The sequence below is a fragment of the Penicillium lagena genome, assembly GCF_028827675.1.
Source record: "Penicillium lagena strain IBT 129212 chromosome Unknown utg000001l_segment0_segment0, whole genome shotgun sequence".
Taxonomy (NCBI): Eukaryota; Fungi; Ascomycota; class Eurotiomycetes; order Eurotiales; family Aspergillaceae; genus Penicillium; species Penicillium lagena.
Window position 1 is genome coordinate 3114193 of NW_026623222.1, and position 19137 is coordinate 3133329.

The window sequence follows — 19137 nt, forward strand, 5'->3', positions numbered from 1 at the left end:
TCTTGGCGGATATTGCCAAGGACACCCTCAACTTCCTTAGAGGCGCCTGGTAATGTAGTTGTTATGAATAAGTATATAATCATCAATATCATGTGATTTGTATTTAAAATATGCAGTATGTAGTATATCGACCCTCTAGAATGGATGTAAGCAGAGACTATAGCTTGGTCCCAGATCTACTGCTTTCAAGAGTAGACGACAAGCCGGAAGATGTATCAGATGGTGGAGCCATAGGTCCTGTATCGAAGCCTTCCTCGCCGTTGAAGTGCCTGCCACGTTAATCCATTAGTATGGGCACTTCTGCAGAAGAAAGCGAAGGAAAAGAAAAGCGAACTCACCATCCCCGCTCAGCACCACCACTCAAAAAACTACAATCCCCATTCGAGACACAGTCCCACCCACCACCAACACCGCGTCCATTCGGCCAGTCCGGCACACCGGTTGATCCACGCAGGATCTTCGTGCCCCCAGCAAGATTCCCCTCCCCCTCCTCACCTCGTTGACCATGCCCACTCTTCCCCATATCAACATCTATACCCACACCCCTCCGGCGGAAAGTACTCAACCCGGCTGTAAAAACCGCAAAATCCTCCACAGAACTATCCTCCGGCATGCATCCCGTCAGAGCCCGTCCCATAGCAATAAGCGGCGCAGCATGCGAGCAGATCAAAAGCGACTTGCTGGTGCGTTTCTGCGGTGGGAGATCCGCTTCTATCGCGGTGATTTCGGCATCAACATCGGCGATTATTCCCTCCAGTACTGTGGCGAGGCGGTTGTGTAGTTGGATTATCGTTTCGCCGCGCGTGGAGGGGTAGAGGAGCGGCTTATAGGTATCTTTTCCTGGAGGATGGACCAAGGTTGGGAAGTGCTGGTGCATCTCTGCGGGAGTTGGGTGGGAAGGGTGCGTGAAGAACGTTGTTGGGCCGAACCATTCTCTTCATCGTCTTGTTAGTATATATGTTATAACTGGTATATGAGACGGCTGGGAAAAAGAGAGAAAAGTCGAAAACCAGTGTAAGTACGTGCGTGGGTATTTGGGAAAACTAACCCAAGTCCATTCTCAAGCCTCACAGCCAACATAGCACCCTCCTCTATCCCCCCCTTTCCATTTCCTTTAGAGCCATTATGCCCCTGTTCAGCAGCAATCCGCATCAAAGCCTCAACAGACGGCTGAATCGTCGCCAGACACCGATAAAACGGACTAGAATATACCCTGAATGGCTTGGGATGGAACTCCGGCGCGGACATATGCGCAGCCAGCTCATGCGACTGTCTCACGCCATGAGAGGTTAGTGCCGGATCTGCTGGGTTCCCTGTCGGTGTGGGGAATTGGGCTCTGTATTCGCCGGTGCGGAAGTCGATTGTCCAGTTGAGGCGGTGCTGATGAGTGGATGTTAGTTCTGCCATTCAGGCGTAAAGGGTATATAATTGGTGTGCGTGTGTAGGTAGGTATAGACTTACGCCATGACGAGTGAGGTATATCGTGTCTAGCGGCATGGTGGATGAGAAGTAACTAAGACAGCCCGGAAGACGAACATCGGTCCGCTTTGCGGGGATGGTGGCAGAATACTGGGCGGTGAGTGGGGGCCTCGGTCCAGTGGTACAGGTAGGAGAGCCCGGACGGCTGCGAGTTACAGATGGCTGGTAATCTACTACTTCTCCTACCTTCATTACGAAGAAAAGAAAGGTGGAAAAAAGGTCAAGAATCACCTCGCAGTAGATTCGACACGAGCGACTCACGTGCTCTTGTAAACGAAGGGGGGTATAATACTCCACAGGCTACATTCCCAGCACCAGTCCAGCCCGATTCAACAACATAAAAACATCGTGCAAAGCGATGAATGAAAAAAGAAGGGTAACTTTTTCAATTGGTTTTTTTATCGCAACTCAACTCCATCTAGTAGAAGAAGCCAAGGAGCTTGCCAGCAACGTGCTTGCGGCGAGCCTCCTCGTGGTCCATGATACCAGCCGAGGTGGTCAGGACGACGTAGCCGAACTGACGCGAGGGCAGGAGCTGGACAGCCCACTTCTCGATGTCCTTCAGCTGGACGGGGTAGCGAGGGTTGATGACACCGCACTTGTTGAGGCGGCCGTTCAGCTGGATGACGATCTTGCCGGAGCGGTGGTCATCGACCTCCTCGAACTCGCCGATGTAGCCTTTTGAGGTCATGATGTCAGTATGTTGCAAAGATTTAAAAGTCGCCAAATACAGAAAAGCGCTTCGGAAACATGTAAGATCTCCGCCATTTTAATATTTCGGGCACTTAAAAGGCAGACGTCGTGGGATGTTGAGACCGGCCGCCTAGTTATCAGCCCGAGGAGGGGCCTCCGCATTTCCGAAGCGCTTGTTGTGTTCTGCTTTTTGACGAAAAGAAAGAAAAAAGAGATGTAAAACATACCGTGCTTCTGCATGACGGTGAGGAACTTGACGATGACCTTGGACGAAGGCCGGATGAGGACCTGACGCTTGCCAGCCTTCTCGGCGTTGTTCATGGCGTTGAGCGCATCATTGAGGACGGAAGTCTTGACCATGGTGGCGGTTGTAGTGTCGAGATTCTCAAATCGATCGGAAAGGATATAAAGATATGAGGTATCTGTTGGATATGCGGCAACAGGAACACCCCATGAAGGGCATTCGCATTGTGCCAGTGAAAAGTCAGCCACCAGTAGTCTTCGAGCGTAAAGAGTGCCCCTTCAATTGACAAAGGAGTTCTTCAGCCCGTGCCGGGTTGGGAGAAGCGTATCATGATGCACCCGTAAGTACCCATGATTGCTTACCCAGACTAGCTGAGAGGCCGTTGAAGGGGGAGGGCGTAACACATACCTCGAGCGAAACTTGTCGGTCGGGGGTGGTTGAAGTGAGTGAGTAGCGGCTTAGGAGAGGAAAAAACGGAGTTGGATGGGGAGCACGGGTTTTCCCGCACTGTGTGTTAGGGCTGCTAGCCCTTATCACAATCACGTGGTGATAAGAAAGTTGGTGCCTCAGGCGGGAAAATAAGATCAACCTTGTCGGTGATCATTGCTAGTCTTGCATGGAACTAGAATCTCCAACTTAACTACAGGAACAGCTCAATGCATTAGAAGGGATAACGTCCGCCTTGCTGTTTCACCCTCTTTGCATTATTTGGGTTGTCGCCTAGCCTGGACTTCTCTATACATGTGTCCAGCAGAAAGTAAAAAGAAATGATAGTATACGTTGGAGAGGAAGAAGAGAGGACTCGAACTACTTTTTCATGACAGCGACTCATTTCCGGGAAGGGTGGGCATAAGACAAGGAGAGGAAAAGGGGATACATGAATTCTTGGGCTACATGACTGGCAATGCTATAGGATGCGGGGGTGGTCTTTTCTAATTAAAACAAAAAACGGGGTAGAATTTCTCAGAAAGGGGAAGGGGAAATAAAGTAGAAGTGTATCAAGAAGAAGATGAAAAGGGGCCAGGGGCAAGGGGAGGGAATGGAAGGGGACGACGGATTGCTTTCGTTCGGATGGGTGAATTGTCATCAGGGTGTATGTAGCACGAGGGAGGAGCAAGTGCCAGCTAAAAGGGGAAGAGGAAGGCCGAAGGGGGGTGAAAGCGAGGTCAAGGGGAATCTCAAGTCGTGCAGGGGAATTGGGAGGGGAGAAGGGGGCATTGGTGACAAAAATAGCCAAACATTCAGGTCAGTCAGCCGCAATATGCAGCCGACTGACTTGTCTGCATGTCTCGGACCAGGTCGACTCGAAGCTGGACCAGCAACACACAGGAAGTTGGGTTGAGCGTCACTTTCCTCGCTCCCGACGACCAGAGCGTCGCTACGAGCGGTGGCGAGGGGAGGCAGCGGGAGCCACTGGATGAGTGAGCATCATATCTATGCCATGGCGTTCATGTTGCCAGTGCTCATGTTGATCTGGCGCTTGACCTGCTCACGAGTCCAGCGAGCGGTCTCGATCGTCCGCGCGCTGAAGTGTCGGGTCGTGCGGGTTTCGCGGACCAAGGTGGTGACCCAATCATTGCGGAAGTAAGCAGCCAGTTCGCCGTTGGGGAAAGCATCTGCGAGATCACCAATCACGCCCATCGAGGATCGCATAAGACCTTCGCTTCGGTTACCCTCCTGGGAGATGTTGTGGAGAAGCTGGAAGATGGACTCGACAAAGGGTTGGATTTGCGTAACTGAGGAACATTAGTCGGCTGGCGGTTGCAGAAAGGGAATAGCATGAAAAACTCACTTTGGGGCTTGCCCTTGTAAGAAAGGAGGATACCACCCCAGGCATCCATGATACCCTCGCGGAGGGAGACAATGTAGTCCACCATGTCGTATGGCAGGTCAGAGCTGGTAGTCACAGAGGACGCCTGCTGGAGGACCTGGCCGACGACGGGCAGGTAGGTGTCAAAGTTGGTTCCAATCGCCTGGGCAATATCACCGAAAGTCTCCAAGATGGCAGGCTTGAGCTGGTTGGTAGACGTGCGAAGGATGTTGAGCAACAAGTTCATGAAGGTATCGCAGAAAGGCTGGACCTTGTCGTTCAACGCACGCGAGATGTCACTGACCAAACCGATGGCCATGGCGCAGATAGCAGGCTCGTCCTGGTTGCCCAATGCGTTGTAGAGGAACGGGCTGAAAGATTCCATGTACTTGATGAAGTCCTCTTCAAGAGCACTGGCAACAGCACCCACCGTGGCGAAAACGACATCCGGCACACTCGACTTGGCACCAACAGTGTTGAGAACTTGAAGCATGACGCTCATGATGCGGTCAGACTGCGGCTTGATCTCGGTCTCCAAACGTTGAACAATAGCCAGAACCACGCTAATCAAGCTGGTCTGCATCTCTTCCAGGAGAATCCGGTCCTCGGTACTGACAACCTGCTGCTGCATGGGAATTGTCTGCTCCAGACGTTGGATAATCACATCCGAGAGACTGGCCACCATGGGCAGACTGTCGTTGGCCGAGTTGAGAACAAACGAGTTGAGAACTTCGTACCCGGCGGTACGGAGCTGGTTATCGGCATCTTGACGCTCAGTAACTGCGAGAAGCGACTTGATGCTGTTCTCGAAGTGCTTCGACAGAGGGTTGGTCTGCGAGCCAGCGTCGCCAGCGAACCGATCGGCCACATTCATAAGAGCCCAGCAGCAGGAGCTGGCGATCTTGGGGGTGCTTGCCAGACCGTTGAAGAGGCAAGAGATCAGCGGCTGCAGGTGAACATCCGGGTCAAGGACCTCGGGGCAGCAGTCGCACACGCGACCCAGAGCGTACGCAGTGGAATCCCGCACCTGCACCGAGCTATCCTCCATCATACCCAGCAGCACCGACAGGGCCTGTTTGATCAAAGGCTCCAGCGTACTGGGCTCGGGGCCCTCCATGATGGCACCAAAGGACGCCACGGCGGCATCCCGACGGCGCCAGTCTTCGCTGCGAATGTTCTCCTCCACAAAACCCACGACGGGCTGGATTACGTCACCCTGCACACACTGAGCGTAGAGCTGCAGCGCCTGGTAGGCGGCACGCGACACGTTGTACTCGTCGTCACCGGCATCCTCGTCCTGGCGGCACATGGCTTGCAACAAAACAGGGAGAACCTCACGAGTTGCGATGCGAGCAAACCCAAAGTATGGCCGGGCCTCTGAGCCTTCCTGTTGAGCCTACATGATGAAATTAGCTGGAGATCAGTCAGATATGGATTCGAGAGGTCACACATACCACCGCGTTGTCGTCCTCAATAGCAATCTCTTCCTCGCAAACGGTGCACCAGAATTCAATGGCCAGCTTGGCAACATCTTCCTCCTCGCTCTTCATGCCCATAATGCTCAAGCCAAACAGAGCCTTCTCCATGTAGAAGCGCATCTTATCGTAGTAAACACCCATGATACGGTTCAGGCAGCCAAACGCGCCAGCCTGCACACGGACCTCCTCAGCCTGAGTCGCCTCGCAGACGACCTGCATAATGTAGTTGCGCTCTCCCTCGTTCTCCATGTTGGAGCGCACGAACTCCACGGCGTCACTGAGCGCCGCAATAGCAGCAAAGCGAACATCCATGTTCTGCTCCTCGCGGCGGGCGCCCTGCACGACAGCAGTCAGAATGGCATTGGAGTGTGCGGTCAAGCTCTGGCGGAGATCAGGGTCTTGGGACTCGCAGATGAAACCGATAGCAGCGAGCGACGACTGCTTCAGGGCGTCGGTGCCGCTGGCCACATTCTGGACCAGAATACCCATCAGATCTTGCCACTCATTGCGAGGCAGCTCGATCGCGGCGATGGAAACAATCAGCGTCGCGGCGGCATTTCCAGCTCGGGTATCGGCCGAATGCAGGGTCTTGAGCGCGAGCTCCTTCACCTGCGTCTTGGTCTCGGGGGGAATCTGCTGGACCCATCGCTGCTGCACCTCGCGCAGCTTGGCTTGGTCTCGGAAGGTGAAAGCGTTCTTCAGGGCGATACCTGCAGCGACTCGAATGTGGGCGGGGCTACTGTCGTTGGCGAGCTCCTGGCCCAGGGTGACAAGGTAGGCAGCCTATATCCCAGAAGTATTAGCAACGAGTTTTTGGTTAGTAGGGGTATCACGTACAAAGTCGACCTCCGCCGCGTGAGCGAGTTGCTGCTCAGCATTGGTACGTTCCGCCGCGTCTACAGGCAGCAAACTATTAGCGAGGGGCTGTCCACCATCTCAAGGAACAAGAAGAACACTTACCTGGCGACAAGGTGCTCTGCAACACCTGGCGGGCATCCATAATGTGCAAAGACGAACGCGAGGAGCGTAGAAGTGGGGTGTGGGAGGGAGAAGGAGGAAAAAAAAAAGGGAAAAAAGGATGGGGAGAAAAGACTTAAATCCCTCTAGCCTTTCCCGGATTCAATGGAGATTTCGAACACGGGCAGGCACGCAAGTCACAGTCGACGAGGGCAGGGTGGATGTGGAGAGGAAGGGAGAGTGATGGGGTGGGAGGTGGGAAGGGACGGGTGTTTTTGTGGATATGAGGCATGCACCAGAAGAGCCAAGTGCGCCTGGGATGGACTCGCCGGGAGGCAGAGACAGGAGGAGGGGTCGAAAGAAACGTCGAGGGAGCGAGAGTGTGGGTGGCCAAACGACGAAGAGAGAGATATTGTTTACGCCAGCTCGACGCGGTGTGGGAGAAACAAACCGGACAGTCGAAGGACACACGATGGGCAGAATGAGGTTGCACGCTGCTGATTGGTGGGGAGATACACTGAGTCAGCGATTATGTCAGTGGGTGCCTGAGGCATGACGCTGTGTTTGGCCGTGAAAATGTCTCGTGCGTGCTAGTCCGTTTGGTCAGATATGGCCGAGACCTCGCAATCGTGTCGGCCTTGCAGATAGAGGTTGATTCGTGTCCACCAGTTGGCCCTGTGCCCGTCCACCGTGTGCTTGTTTTGATTTTCCTGCTTATAGAAGCGCCCACGGTGCACCCTGTGGCCCCAGCGACAAAACAGTGGAACCTGGATTGAATTACTTTCGATAGAATGCAATGGAAACACACAACAATAGTACGTAGTTGTATTCCAACACCGAGAAAACGACATGTAAAAAAGGCTTTTATCCACCAATCTCATCCTCATCCTCATCCTCCATAGCAATACTACTCTGCTCTCCTTCCCCCTCCTCCTCCTCCTCAAGCACCAACTCAGACTCCAGATCCAAAACCTCATACCGCATCGAATCCCCATACAGCACACACACCGCACGTCGATCCTTCCGTCCATTGACATCAAGATGGACAGGTCTGGATTTAGGCCCCGATGCAGGAAAGACATGCTTGATGATTCCCGCGTGTGGGGAGGAGAGCGAGGAGAGGTCGAGGAGGATGGGTTTGATGGTGGGTGTGGCGGTTGAAGAGGTGCTGTCACAGTCGATGTAGGGGATTGCTAGCGACTGGGGATCGGACTCTTCTTCTGCGTGGGATTGGAGGGAGAGGGGTTGGATGGGGAAGTTTAGGAGGCAGGAGGGTCCTTCTTTTGGGGGGTTGTTAGTTATTAATTGGGTACTTGGGATACGACTAGGGCTGGGGTATAATGTGGGCAGAAGTAAAGGAATAGATAGATGGACGTACCGCCAGAAGACCACAGGACCATGAGAGTGTCGTCATCGACGAATTGCAGTTGGCGGATCTCGCCTTGTTGCAGGGAGAGAGCGGCGGCGGCGGTGCGTCTTGTTGAGCTGACGCCGTTGACGGAGTCCAGCACCACGCGGTAAATGTAGACTGGTGGCAAGGATATTAAATCAGCAACCACCCGAGCTTATTGGAGGTATTTGACCAACCTAGGTGTTTCGAAGTGCTCGATCGAGCAGCAATGTATGTAGAACACGGATGTCCTTCTTCGGCATCCTAGCAGAGGAGTCAGCTGTGTGTATTGCGCGTCAATAAGAACAACTCACCTCGTGGCAGATCGTCAGGTCTGCAACACTCTGATCACAGTCCGAGTGCAGCGTAAGAGCAGAGCGATGCAGAATGCCCCGCCGCTGCGTCAAGGCAATCTCGCCGAAGACAACCTCAAACTGCGTCCCCAGCCGCCTCGTCAGATCATTTAGCTTAGGTGCATCGACCGCAGTACCATCGCCGCCCTCACCCCGACTCTGGCGCTGCTGCTGAAGAAGCGATTTGAACGTATCATAGAACGAATGATCATGGCCATCTGAAAGCCACTTGTCCGTGACAGGGGGCGGCGGCTTAGCCACGCCAACCATGGGAAGCTGGCGGATGAAATTGCGCAACTGGCTCTTCGTCAATGCGCCGGTGATATACTGGACCGTTGGGGGCACGTCGAGCATGTCTCGCTTGTCCAGTAGCTCTTCCTGGGTCTGGGAGAGTGCTTCGCTGTTTAAGATGTGGATCTCGAGTTGGAGCCATCTGGAGAAGGCGAGAAATTCGGTCAGTTCTTCGTTGGAGTGCGTGATGATCTGATGAGCCATCAGGTGGAGACAGTCGAGTGTTTCAACAATGGCGTTGAGCTTGGGTGTTTCTAGACCGAGGACGTCGCTGAGTTTGTGGAATTTGGACAGGCCGATCAGCCGGCTGAGAAGGACTTGGCTTCTCTCCAGTGCGGGTAAGAGACATTCATGCGTCAGGCGGCGGATGCTTTCGTACCCGCCGGCGACGGCTTTGTCCCATCGCTTGTGACCCTATAGATTTATAAATATTTCTGTCAACATATTGGGCAAGGAGACCATACCCTCTCTCCGACGATGTCCACCAGGAACTCCTTCAACGGCTCGAAGCAATGCCCTGTAACCACGAGATGATAAGCCGCTGTGATGAAATCACAATGGCACTTTTCCTGCAGGTCTTCATTGACACTCCGCAAAAATCTCGCGGGCAGTTCTTGAGTATTCTTCCACTCGAGCTCGATCTGCCGCTGCACCTGGCCGATATACCGGAGCAGATTCTGGAGCTGGGTTGTCTTTGAAGCAAGGAGGGACAAGTAGCGACCCGATCGTGTGATGAAACGAAGATCCAGGGTGACAAGACTGAGGGACGATGCCGATGCCACCAGCAGTGCATGTGTCGAGCTTAAGGGATGCGACGCATGACGAAGAATATTGCACGAGCCCGGCTGTCCAGCCGAGTCAGCGATTGGGAAGGAGCCAATCTCGAAGCAGTCAAAGATGCGCAGATGGACACTGCCATCATCATATCCGACAAAGAGCACATCCACCGAGTCGCTGGTATCCTTTGCGGACGAATGAAAGATGGCATCGATAGACGCGCGCGAACTAAAGAGGTCGTCTTCGCTGCCCGTCGCCGGCAGGGTACTCAGTTTCGGCAGCGAGCTCTCGATATCCATCAGTGCCAGCTCGCGTGGTAAATCCGCTTTGATCAGCGCGGCCGCTTTCGACGAGTGCACCGATGAGCTCAGCAGATCCTCGATGGAGAGCTGGCCAGCCGACTCGCGCAGATGCCGCACGGCCGCGTAGCTGTCGGTGAAATTGACCCCCCAGCCCAGGCACGTCGCCTTGGGAGAGGACTGTTCTGGGATGGGGCTGGGGCCATCGTCCTGCGCATAGGTCGAGTAATGGTGCACCGTCTTCCCACTATACGAGCTGATGATGCGCACTGTCCCATCTCCACACGCGACAGCAAGCAGCCGACCTGTAGGCATCGTTAGAGTAACTGTCAAAAAGAACAGCAGAGAATTCATCGCCAAATCCCCAACCGCGCTGGTACTATACAAAGGGATCAATTAAACTCACCATTCCCCTTCCACGCCAACGCCCTGATCTCCCCATCCTCCTCATCCTCGCCGAGGTACGGGTCTCCGCCAAAGGAGGCCCCGAACACGCGCTGCCCATTCAGTCGGAAAATGCGTAGTTCCTCGTCCTCGGTGGCCAGTGCGATCAGGTCCATTGTCGGACAGTACGCCAGCGCGCCGGGCTTGCATTTGGCCGGTAGGGATTTCTCCCCGACAGGGGGAAGCTGCGGGCCGTCCTCGACCATTTTGGTGGGTGGTTGTGGGCTGGATCAGGCCATGATCGGGAGAATTGTGACGGGTTGATGGTTGATGAAGATGGTGTTGATGCAGGTGGATACCGCGAGGCTTGGCGCGTGGGCGGCAGATGAACAACGCCCTACAGAATACTCATCTCTACTATTATAGGCGAGAATGGGATTTCCTTTGCTGATGTGGTGTTTGGCTGGAATTTTATATCCATGAAGTAGCATATTGCATGTCTGGTCCAGTTTATTGGTGAAAAGCTGAAATATATATCCTGCTCAGACCATACAGCTTCAGTATTTACATTCAGCCGGGAGCAACTATCATTCAGCACTTCTTCCCCCTAACGAAAAACGGCAGATGATAATGAATACAATATATTGCACAGCCATATCCTCCACTCTAAAATACCTATACACATTCACGACACCCCAGCGACCAGCGCTAGAAGTGATACATAGACCAATAGTACACCCCCCCAACCCAACCACCTAAAACGGCTCCCCATCCATCTCCGCCTGAATCACATTCTTCAAATAGCTCAACTCATCCATAAGCTCCTGCATGGTGGTCTTCCCATGCTCCGCCCCACCAGGATGCAGCGACGCCCCGACAGCACTGGGTCTCAGTGACCGAATCTCGCCCAGCTGCGGGCTATCGCGAATAGTCTGCTCAGCGGCACCAAACTCCCTCTCCTGCTCTTCCGAGAAGATCATCGGGGATGAGCTCCGACTGCGCGCGAGCGCAAGAGCCTGCATTGATTCGATGGCGCTGAAGAGCGCGGCGTGTCGCTTTGGATTCCTTTCTACTTCGTCGAGGTTCTCGATGCCCAGACCGGATACGACGTCGACGTCGAGGTTGGCTGCTTCGGAGAGGGAGACTGCCAGTTGCGGGAGCGAGGAGTTCCACGGTGGGATGTCGTCTAGTGCGGAGTTGGGGGACGAGGGCTTGGAGTGCACGGTTAGGTGCGGTGTGTTTGGGTCGGTGCTTGTTGCGAAATCGGCAGGGAGGGAGAGATCTGGTGTTTTCCAGGTGCTCGCTGTTTCCAGAGCGGGAGATACAGGACCACCGTAGGTGTGGGTTTTGTCGTGGGCGCGGACATCGTTGAAGGTCAAGGCGGACTTCACGAATTCGGGCGAGGCGTGCTCCTCTGTATCCGTACTCCATTCGGAGAAGCGGCTTTGTTCCGCCACGAACCGCGACTGCGTTGAACCTTCGACAGTTGTCAAGCTGGAGAAGTGACTGCGGAGCACCTCGGCGTTCATCGCCTTGTCTGTCTCGTCGATGGCGCGCACCGCCTCGTCCATGACAGACGATGGCGTGTTCGGGAGCGTGGGCAGTCTCTTTTCCTTGGTGTCCACGCGCGTCGGGGTTGACAGACCGCCAGAGGACCCTTCATTGGAATTGTTGGGCTGCTTGGGCTGCTGCTGCTGCTGCCCGCGGGTTTCTACGGTCAAAGCAGCTCGACCAGCATCCCCAGCGCCAGCTTTCATTGCGCGACGACTTTGGATCGTGGCCGGAACGTGGGTTTCTGGACCGACACCATTGCGGTGCTCGTCCACCGCGCCATTCTGCAGAAGCGCCAGGCTCTGCGCATTGACCTGCTGAACGGGATCGGGTCGCTTGGGTGTATCTTCATTGGCATTTCGAAACGCGGAGCGCAGACCCCGCGAGCGCGGCGGGGAAACAGAGCGCGCGTCCTTGTTCCCATTTTTCCTGCGAGCCGCGCTGCTCGGCTGGGACGCACTCCGGTGAACCATATCCGCATTGCGCGGCGAGGCCTTGGTAGCGGCTGTGGCAGCACGCTGCGGCTTGGACGTGTTGATCCGGGGCAGAGTGGGCTTTGGCGGCTTGCGCGGGTTCAGATACTTGTCCTCCGGGTTCATTGTCCGATAATCGAACTTTTCCGAACTGTTGCTCATCGACCGACCATGAGAGCGACTGTCGGGCAGGATAATGGGAACGTTCAGGACGTTGACGGGTTGGCCTGGGAGAAGAGGGCATTTGGTGGTGACGGGCTCGGCTTCGTTGAAGTGTTCGACGTCGTCGTCCAGCAGGTACTATATTCCCCAGCTATTAGTTTACCAGCCATTGACGTAGACAGGAGACACCCACATAGTACCAATAGGTAGCCCCCATCTTCAACCCTCCGGTCCGCCACTGCGATTTATCATTTGGCGGCCCGTCGCCCATGATATCGGTGAAAGTATGGCACCCGCGCCACACACCGGCACCGACGCGTCGGTCGCGCTCCATGGCATAGGGCTTGGAGAAATTATCCCATGACCCGAGCAGCTTGACTGAGCGGACATTGGGTTTGGTTGTGAGTAGAAAAGTCATGAGGGTGGTCGAGAGCATGGAAAAGAAAACGAGAGAGAGCGCTGGCCGAAACGAATGATGGCGCAGCAAGAGTGGACAGAAACGCAGAAAATGCAAGCAATGCAATGCAATGCAATGTAAAGAGCGAAGAAAAGAGCACAAACAAGAAACGAAGGTATAGTACAGTGGATGAGAATGAGACGGAAGTGGAGGAGCCCAGCGCAAGGTTAATATAAGAAAGGCTGCCAGACAAACAACCAAGGCCGTTTCTAATTTTACCGATTGTTGTGATTCTCAGCTCGGGTTTCACGACCCTGGGCCATGACCCGAAACAACAACAGTGGCTGGCGGCGGCGGCGGCGGTGGTGCCTCAGGAAGCGCGACGCTCCGGGCTAATGTCAGGCACAGTGCAGGGCGACACGCCGGGCCAATGGGCGTGGTGAGTGGGTGTGACGGGGGGACGTAGTGTCGGCGCTTAGGCCGGAACACGAGATAAGAATAGGTGAGACGGTGGTGTTGGCGCGACCGATGAAACGGACAAGAGAATGATTGAGGACAGGGCGGATGTTGACGAAAGAGAAAGAAACAAAGAAAGAAAAAAAAAGGTAGGCAAACCAAGAAGAGAAAAGATGCGTTTTCCGCGATCGGCGCCGCGGGGGAGCTGTGACGACTGCTGGGGGGATCGGACGGCCGATCAGGAGAATGAGGTGGTGATCGGGGCGATAAGAGGAAGAGCAAGAATCGAACTCTACTACGATGACTACGATGAATGAATTCCTGGCTGACGTTCCCCCGTTCAGGGGTAATTCTTGATTCTTGCCATCAACATGCCGGGAACCACTGGAGCCGTGGTTCGCAGTGGAGCTGCAACGCAAGGTACGATCAGCAGGGGCGAGCAGTGACGTCTATCTCCCGAATTAGGCTATACTAGAAGAAAGTAATCGATAATAGATACAAACAGAATCACTACACCCTCGTCCGATCCAACTTCTTATGCACCGCCCCAAGCACACACTTCAAGATCCCATCCGCGTTCAGCGTCTTCCCTTGCCCTCCCCGCCAAGGCACCGTGTCAACGATGTCCCGCATCTTCTTCCGGTGGCACCAACCCCCTAGATCATCATCCAATTGCTGCAGGTACTTGGTCGCGCGCTCATCATTCCCAATCTGGAAGAACTGCACCCCAACCTGCCACGGCAGCGCATTGCAGTCCTTACCATCCAGCCTGCGAGCAACCTGAACGATAATGCTCTCGGCATCATCAGTAAACTCGCCGTCCGTGATCGCGATGATATTAATCGGCTTCGGTTTCTGGGCGGCCAGTTGCGCAGCTCGCTGCCCGTCGCCGCGGCGGGAGGCATTGGTTGCGGCGTGTTCGAGGCGCTCGAGTTCCGCGAGGTACGGAGTCAGGATGTTCAACAGGCGCTTGCCGACTGGTGTTGCGCCGCGCGGCCGCACGCTGCTGAAGATCTGTTGTACCTGCGCCGCGGTGGTTACGTTCGTGTAGGCACCCTCGTTCGTATCGTAGACGCCCTGCGGAACCTCGCGGCGGTGGTTGAGGAAGAAGATGTCGATACCATCACCGTCGTACTGCGTGCAGATGGGCGCGATGGTGGCGATGGCCGCTTCGGCTTCTTGCCAGCGCTCGCCGCGCATGCTGGAGCTGTCGTCTACCAGGAAGATGGTGTCGAAGTCCTTCAGGAAGGCGTAGCGCTCGTCGCCGTCGGCTTGGAGTTCTGGCGACTGAGGCTGGCTGGGGCTGCTCGCGTTCGGTGTGTAGGGCGGCGGCGACCAGACTGATGATGACGGTCCGACGGAGCTGCGTGAGGAAAGCGAGCTCTCATGGCTCCGGCGCTGCATCCTGGAGCGCCGGTTGCTCATCATGGCCGGACTGCTGGGTGGGGTTTGCTCGGACTCGCCACGGCGATGCATGAGTCGGCTGGCAGGGAAGGAGGACCACTTGGGTGGCGGGATGACTTTGGCAAACATTGGTATGGTATGGATCTACTCGGTAGGGTTGTGGGAAAGTATACTCTCGATGATAGTCGACTGACAGCGTTCCAGAAGGAGTTTGGAAGGTCTTGGTAGACTCTTGGTCACCCCGGACACATCCCCATCTTTATATCTTTTTCACAGCCTTCTCTCAGGCGGCCTCAGCGTTAGCAATAAAAGGTCATAATGAAACCCTTGGAGTAACAAGCCGCGGATATTAGGGCTGAAACCAAGGCGGACCGGGGGTTGCCTCAAAAGAGTTATTGATAAAAAGGCTGATGGTCATTACCAGGGTGAGGGCAGATCAGATCACCGACACGCCTCGTGTGAAGAACAAAGACGGGGTAATTATTCCGACGAGGCGGATTTGGTTTGGCGCCGCAGGTCCTGACGCAAAGCGGCAAGTTAAGCGGTGTTCAAACGCCTCGCGCATCAGAGCAAAACAGCCTTGTGCGCTAAACCAGAGGATATACGCTCACTAACAAGGAGGAGAAGAAGAAGTGAGTTTGTTAGTTAGACATGACCACTATAAATGATTGGCTTGTTCGTTGTCTCCCTCGTATAGTGTCGTACTTCGCCTTGGTGGCCCAACGGGTTTTCGGAACGGAAGGCTGTACGACAAAGTTCCTCAACACGACTCAGCCCCGCAAGCGGTAACAAGGCGCAGCAGTGATACAGCAATATTCGAAATTATTTTACCCCTTATTTATATTTATATGTGAGCAGATAGGCAATTTTAGTATAGGAAGTAACATGCATCAAGTCAAAGCTCATTAAATCATCTTCTGTCCATAATACCTTTGAATTTGCACAATCAGCTTTACATAAATATTTCCTCATCACTAATCCGCATACCAGACCACAGGCCTCGGTTTACAATTTGACTTCGAGATAGGCCATGGTTGTCGAGATGTCAAATTGTAAAATATTCCATTTGCTATGGTGTTTTGGGCTGGAACGCCGCCCGCTTGGTGCCGCTCGTATAGGAATTACGTCTGCTCAGTTTCCCGACACACTTAATACCGCCCCCTCGCGTAACGCCTGTGCTTATTACTTGTTTCTGAGATCTTCTGATACCTCAAGGAACTTCTCCACAATATGAGATCCGCGGACCAAATCCTTAAGCTGCTCAACAAACAGACCCCTTGTTGAGGTCGCATCTTCCCTTGCTGACACTCCGGCTTGTCAGTTAGGCTCGTCGATCACCAGTCTAAATATAATACATTTCTCTGTCTTGTAACTGCATTGGCGATCCAAGGCGATTAGAAATTTCCATGGCTATGCAAACAAGTCAAACACCAGAGCCAGAGAGGCCTAGGGCCTCGAGAATCTGGCGAGGTCACTTTCCTCTGCCACTTCCCGCGTCCAAGTGACAGTCTGGGAGGGTTACTCGGTACCAAACAACGCAAATAGTGACTTAAAAAGTTAATCAGCTACTTATCTATAAGAATCATAGTCCAATATTTTGCTTTCCTCTTTGCGTATTTGTCACTTATCGAGTACATCGAAAATTGACATATTCTTTACCATGCAATTTGATTCCGAGTCACAACCAAGTTCGGATCGCAGATCATGGATATCTGGATAGTCTCGCAGACTTGCTATGATTCTAGCCGCATTCTCGCAAGATGTGAGTTGCCCTATATTCGAGGCGCCACCAACATCTTGCGCTTTAGACACGGTTTCGGCTGTGCGGGAACTGAGTGCAGCCGATCGCTCTGCACTCGGGCCTTCGATATTGTGACCGATATATCCTTTTGTACCTGACCTTGATAGAGAACGTTGAGCCCCGGCAGTAACCAGCTCAAGTGGCGAACTGTTTACCTCCCGGCTAGGAGATGTGCGTGCATCGCGGCATTTCATAAGAGGATCACCTGGCACCACAGTCGAGTGTGAATTTGTTGGCGCCAAGGAGCTTATTGGTGGAATATAGGTCGCCTGCGATTCCAGGTATTTCTTGATTTCTTCCTTTGAGACGCCGTGGTATATCAGCAGCGATCGAAGGAGGGCATTCTCTTTTGCGACTTTTCTCCCTGCCTCTTGAACTTCCTGCGACGCAGCTACACCAAGACTCTGGAATGACCGTAGTTGTTCCTCAAGGTGCCGGGTGTACTCCTTGCGCCGTGCACGAGAACGCCGCTGGTTTTCGCGGATTCGAGCCAACGCGGCCGGGCGACACTCTCTCATATTTGCAGTGGTCCCTGTCTTTATTCTTGTCAGGACTAGGAAACAATATCCTCGAGGGTACGAGTATAGATAAGGCTGAAAGCAATTCTCGCGCCTTGCATCGATCCGAGTAGGCGAGCCAGTGAAGTTTTGACTGCTTTCTCCGGCTCGGAGGTATAGTACGTCGAGGGAATTGATAACATAATCAACAGCTATTCCGCATTAGTCGCCACCGTCCGCAGACGTGCATCCAATCATCATTCGCCGGTGACATACTAGCATCTATACTGATAAGAATGTGCTGAGGAATTTTTTTTCTCATCTCTGTTGTTTTCTTTTACCTAGCGCTATGCTAGTTGTCGGCTCTACAAGATTAAATTGCTTTACGCCAAATTTTGTTTCGACATTCAAGCTATTGCCTTACTCAAGACTACCTCTGCCTCGCCAGAAATCTTCGGTGTTATTTTCCACAATTCCTCAACAAGTGGTAGCAGATACCGCCCAAACTGGCGGCCCAGATAGAGTCCCATGGGTTTCTGGTTACCGAACTTTGGCCTTACGCTTAGGTGAAGATGATTCCAATATTCGTCAAAAGTACCGGCCATTCATCCTGAGCGACAATACATCAGAAGACTGGGTCGATGGTCTCGAGCTGACCACAGCTTTGGACATTGCTGAGAGTAGCCTCAAAATTGCGAATGCAAGGGTCAAGGTCCTAGTACTTTATGGCAGTCTCCGGAGAAGATCATATTCGCGGCTGGTTGCTTTTGAAGCTTCCCGAATCCTTTTCCGACTCGGCTGTGATGTGCGTATCTTTGATCCTGAAGGTCTTCCAATGAAGAATGATAGCGACCATGGACATCCTAAAGTACAGGAGCTTCGAGAACTTAGTAATTGGAGTGATGGGCACATCTGGGTTTCACCCGAGCAGCATGGGAATCTGGTTAGTAATCCCTTTCTTTTATCCTTTGTTTTAAGGTTGATGTTATAAATACTCATTTTGTTTTTATTCTTCGACACTAGACTGCAGTGTTCAAAAACCAGATTGATTGGATCCCTTTAAGCACTGGAAGTGTCCGTCCGACTCAAGGCCGGACGCTTGCCATTGCTCAGGTGTGTGGTGGATCGCAATCGTTTAATGCGGTTAACTCCTTGCGTATCCTTGGTCGCTGGATGCGTATGTTTACTATTACGAATCAGTCCTCAATTCCGAAGGCGTACACACATTTTCCGGATGAAGGTCAACCAGGGGATCAACGGCTCATGCCTAGTGGTAACCGGGATCGTCTGGTGGATTGTATGGAGGAATTTGTCAAATATACAATCCTGATGCGACCCCACCTCGAGCTTTTTGCCGATCGTTTCAGCGAACGAGAGGAGAAGAGACTAAAGGAAGAAAAGAAGAATCCTCATACGGTTGTAATGAGTCAAGATATGTTGTAAATAGTGGATGATAAATAGCCGTATAGACAGTCGTAGTAAAATAACTTTTTGCGGATGCCTTAAATTCGTCCTCTATCTCATTGTTTCCTTTCATAATAGCCCGAAGAGAAAAGACAAAATACTTTGGCCAAATAGACGAAGCGTACTCTTCCATTAATGGTTGTATTCTGATCAAGGCTTGGACCACCGTTTATGCCCTCGCTCCAAAACAACGCTCTTAGGAATAGACTTGTCTCGCCTATCAATATGACCTACGCGTGCAAGAGCTGGGGTTTGAATCATCGATCTTGAAGCCCTCACACCTATCAGCGAGATGTTGGAAGCATATATCTAGCACCTCTGGCTCTGGAACAACTTTCCATTCCAACTTGAACAAGAATTCAGGCTCTAGCATTGCCAATTCCTTCGCGCTGATTCCGTCTATTCGAGCATATGTCTTATTGGTCCAAAAGCTATCACTCAGGCCTTTGCTGGCGGCTGTCGAACTAACAATTAGAAATCGATGGATCGACAGCGGAAACTGGGAACTCAGGGTATAATATGCAGAGTCATTGAAGATAATAGACCATGCCGAGTAGAATCGGCGGTGAGAGTTTAGCATGTGTAGTCAATCGCTGAAGGTATTATCACCAGCAGGATTCTGTTTAGCCTGCACTATTTAGGTATTAAATAATGAAGTCTCATGATTCACAACTCAAAGCCACCTAGATATCCATTTGTCACTCTAAACTATGTTGAGTAGTTTATCTTCATCAGGAGGGAGATTTATGGCGTGCGTTCAATTCGCGGTTTTCTCAA

General features: G+C 52.9%; 8 protein-coding genes across 8 annotated transcripts; 1 reads left to right on the forward strand and 7 right to left on the reverse strand.

Annotated features, from left to right (window-relative positions):
- Positions 1 to 157: 157 nt before the first annotated feature.
- On the reverse strand, positions 158 to 1671 carry N7510_001350 (uncharacterized protein; the record flags this gene model as incomplete). The annotated part of the gene is made up of 4 exons (XM_056973277.1): positions 158 to 269; positions 339 to 935; positions 1049 to 1380; positions 1462 to 1671. 4 exons carry the CDS (start codon positions 1669 to 1671, stop codon positions 158 to 160), a joined length of 1251 nt encoding a protein of 416 aa, XP_056838394.1.
- A 226-nt stretch (positions 1672 to 1897) lies between these two features.
- On the reverse strand, positions 1898 to 2532 carry N7510_001351 (40S ribosomal protein uS8; the record flags this gene model as incomplete). The annotated part of the gene is made up of 2 exons (XM_056973278.1): positions 1898 to 2157; positions 2400 to 2532. 2 exons carry the CDS (start codon positions 2530 to 2532, stop codon positions 1898 to 1900), a joined length of 393 nt encoding a protein of 130 aa, XP_056838395.1.
- A 1318-nt stretch (positions 2533 to 3850) lies between these two features.
- On the reverse strand, positions 3851 to 6704 carry N7510_001352 (karyopherin beta; the record flags this gene model as incomplete). The annotated part of the gene is made up of 5 exons (XM_056973279.1): positions 3851 to 4152; positions 4209 to 5622; positions 5681 to 6487; positions 6542 to 6600; positions 6665 to 6704. 5 exons carry the CDS (start codon positions 6702 to 6704, stop codon positions 3851 to 3853), a joined length of 2622 nt encoding a protein of 873 aa, XP_056838396.1.
- Positions 6705 to 7525: 821 nt separating this feature from the next.
- N7510_001353 (uncharacterized protein) lies at positions 7526 to 10421 on the reverse strand (the record flags this gene model as incomplete). The annotated part of the gene is made up of 6 exons (XM_056973280.1): positions 7526 to 7941; positions 8040 to 8189; positions 8249 to 8315; positions 8366 to 9109; positions 9160 to 10076; positions 10178 to 10421. The coding sequence occupies 6 exons, from the start codon at positions 10419 to 10421 to the stop codon at positions 7526 to 7528; spliced, it is 2538 nt and encodes an 845-aa protein (XP_056838397.1).
- A 489-nt stretch (positions 10422 to 10910) lies between these two features.
- Positions 10911 to 12777, reverse strand: N7510_001354 (uncharacterized protein; the record flags this gene model as incomplete). Its single annotated transcript, XM_056973281.1, has 2 exons — positions 10911 to 12479; positions 12535 to 12777. The coding sequence occupies 2 exons, from the start codon at positions 12775 to 12777 to the stop codon at positions 10911 to 10913; spliced, it is 1812 nt and encodes a 603-aa protein (XP_056838398.1).
- A 927-nt stretch (positions 12778 to 13704) lies between these two features.
- N7510_001355 (uncharacterized protein) lies at positions 13705 to 14727 on the reverse strand (the record flags this gene model as incomplete). Its single annotated transcript, XM_056973282.1, has 1 exon — positions 13705 to 14727. The coding sequence occupies one exon, from the start codon at positions 14725 to 14727 to the stop codon at positions 13705 to 13707; it is 1023 nt and encodes a 340-aa protein (XP_056838399.1).
- A 1491-nt stretch (positions 14728 to 16218) lies between these two features.
- On the reverse strand, positions 16219 to 16917 carry N7510_001356 (bZIP transcription factor; the record flags this gene model as incomplete). Its single annotated transcript, XM_056973283.1, has 1 exon — positions 16219 to 16917. One exon carries the CDS (start codon positions 16915 to 16917, stop codon positions 16219 to 16221), a length of 699 nt encoding a protein of 232 aa, XP_056838400.1.
- A 427-nt stretch (positions 16918 to 17344) lies between these two features.
- Positions 17345 to 18339, forward strand: N7510_001357 (arsenate resistance ArsH; the record flags this gene model as incomplete). The annotated part of the gene is made up of 2 exons (XM_056973284.1): positions 17345 to 17866; positions 17920 to 18339. Coding segments are annotated over 2 exons (942 nt in total), but the record flags the coding sequence as incomplete, so codon positions are not given.
- Between the last annotated feature and the right edge of the window lie 798 nt (positions 18340 to 19137).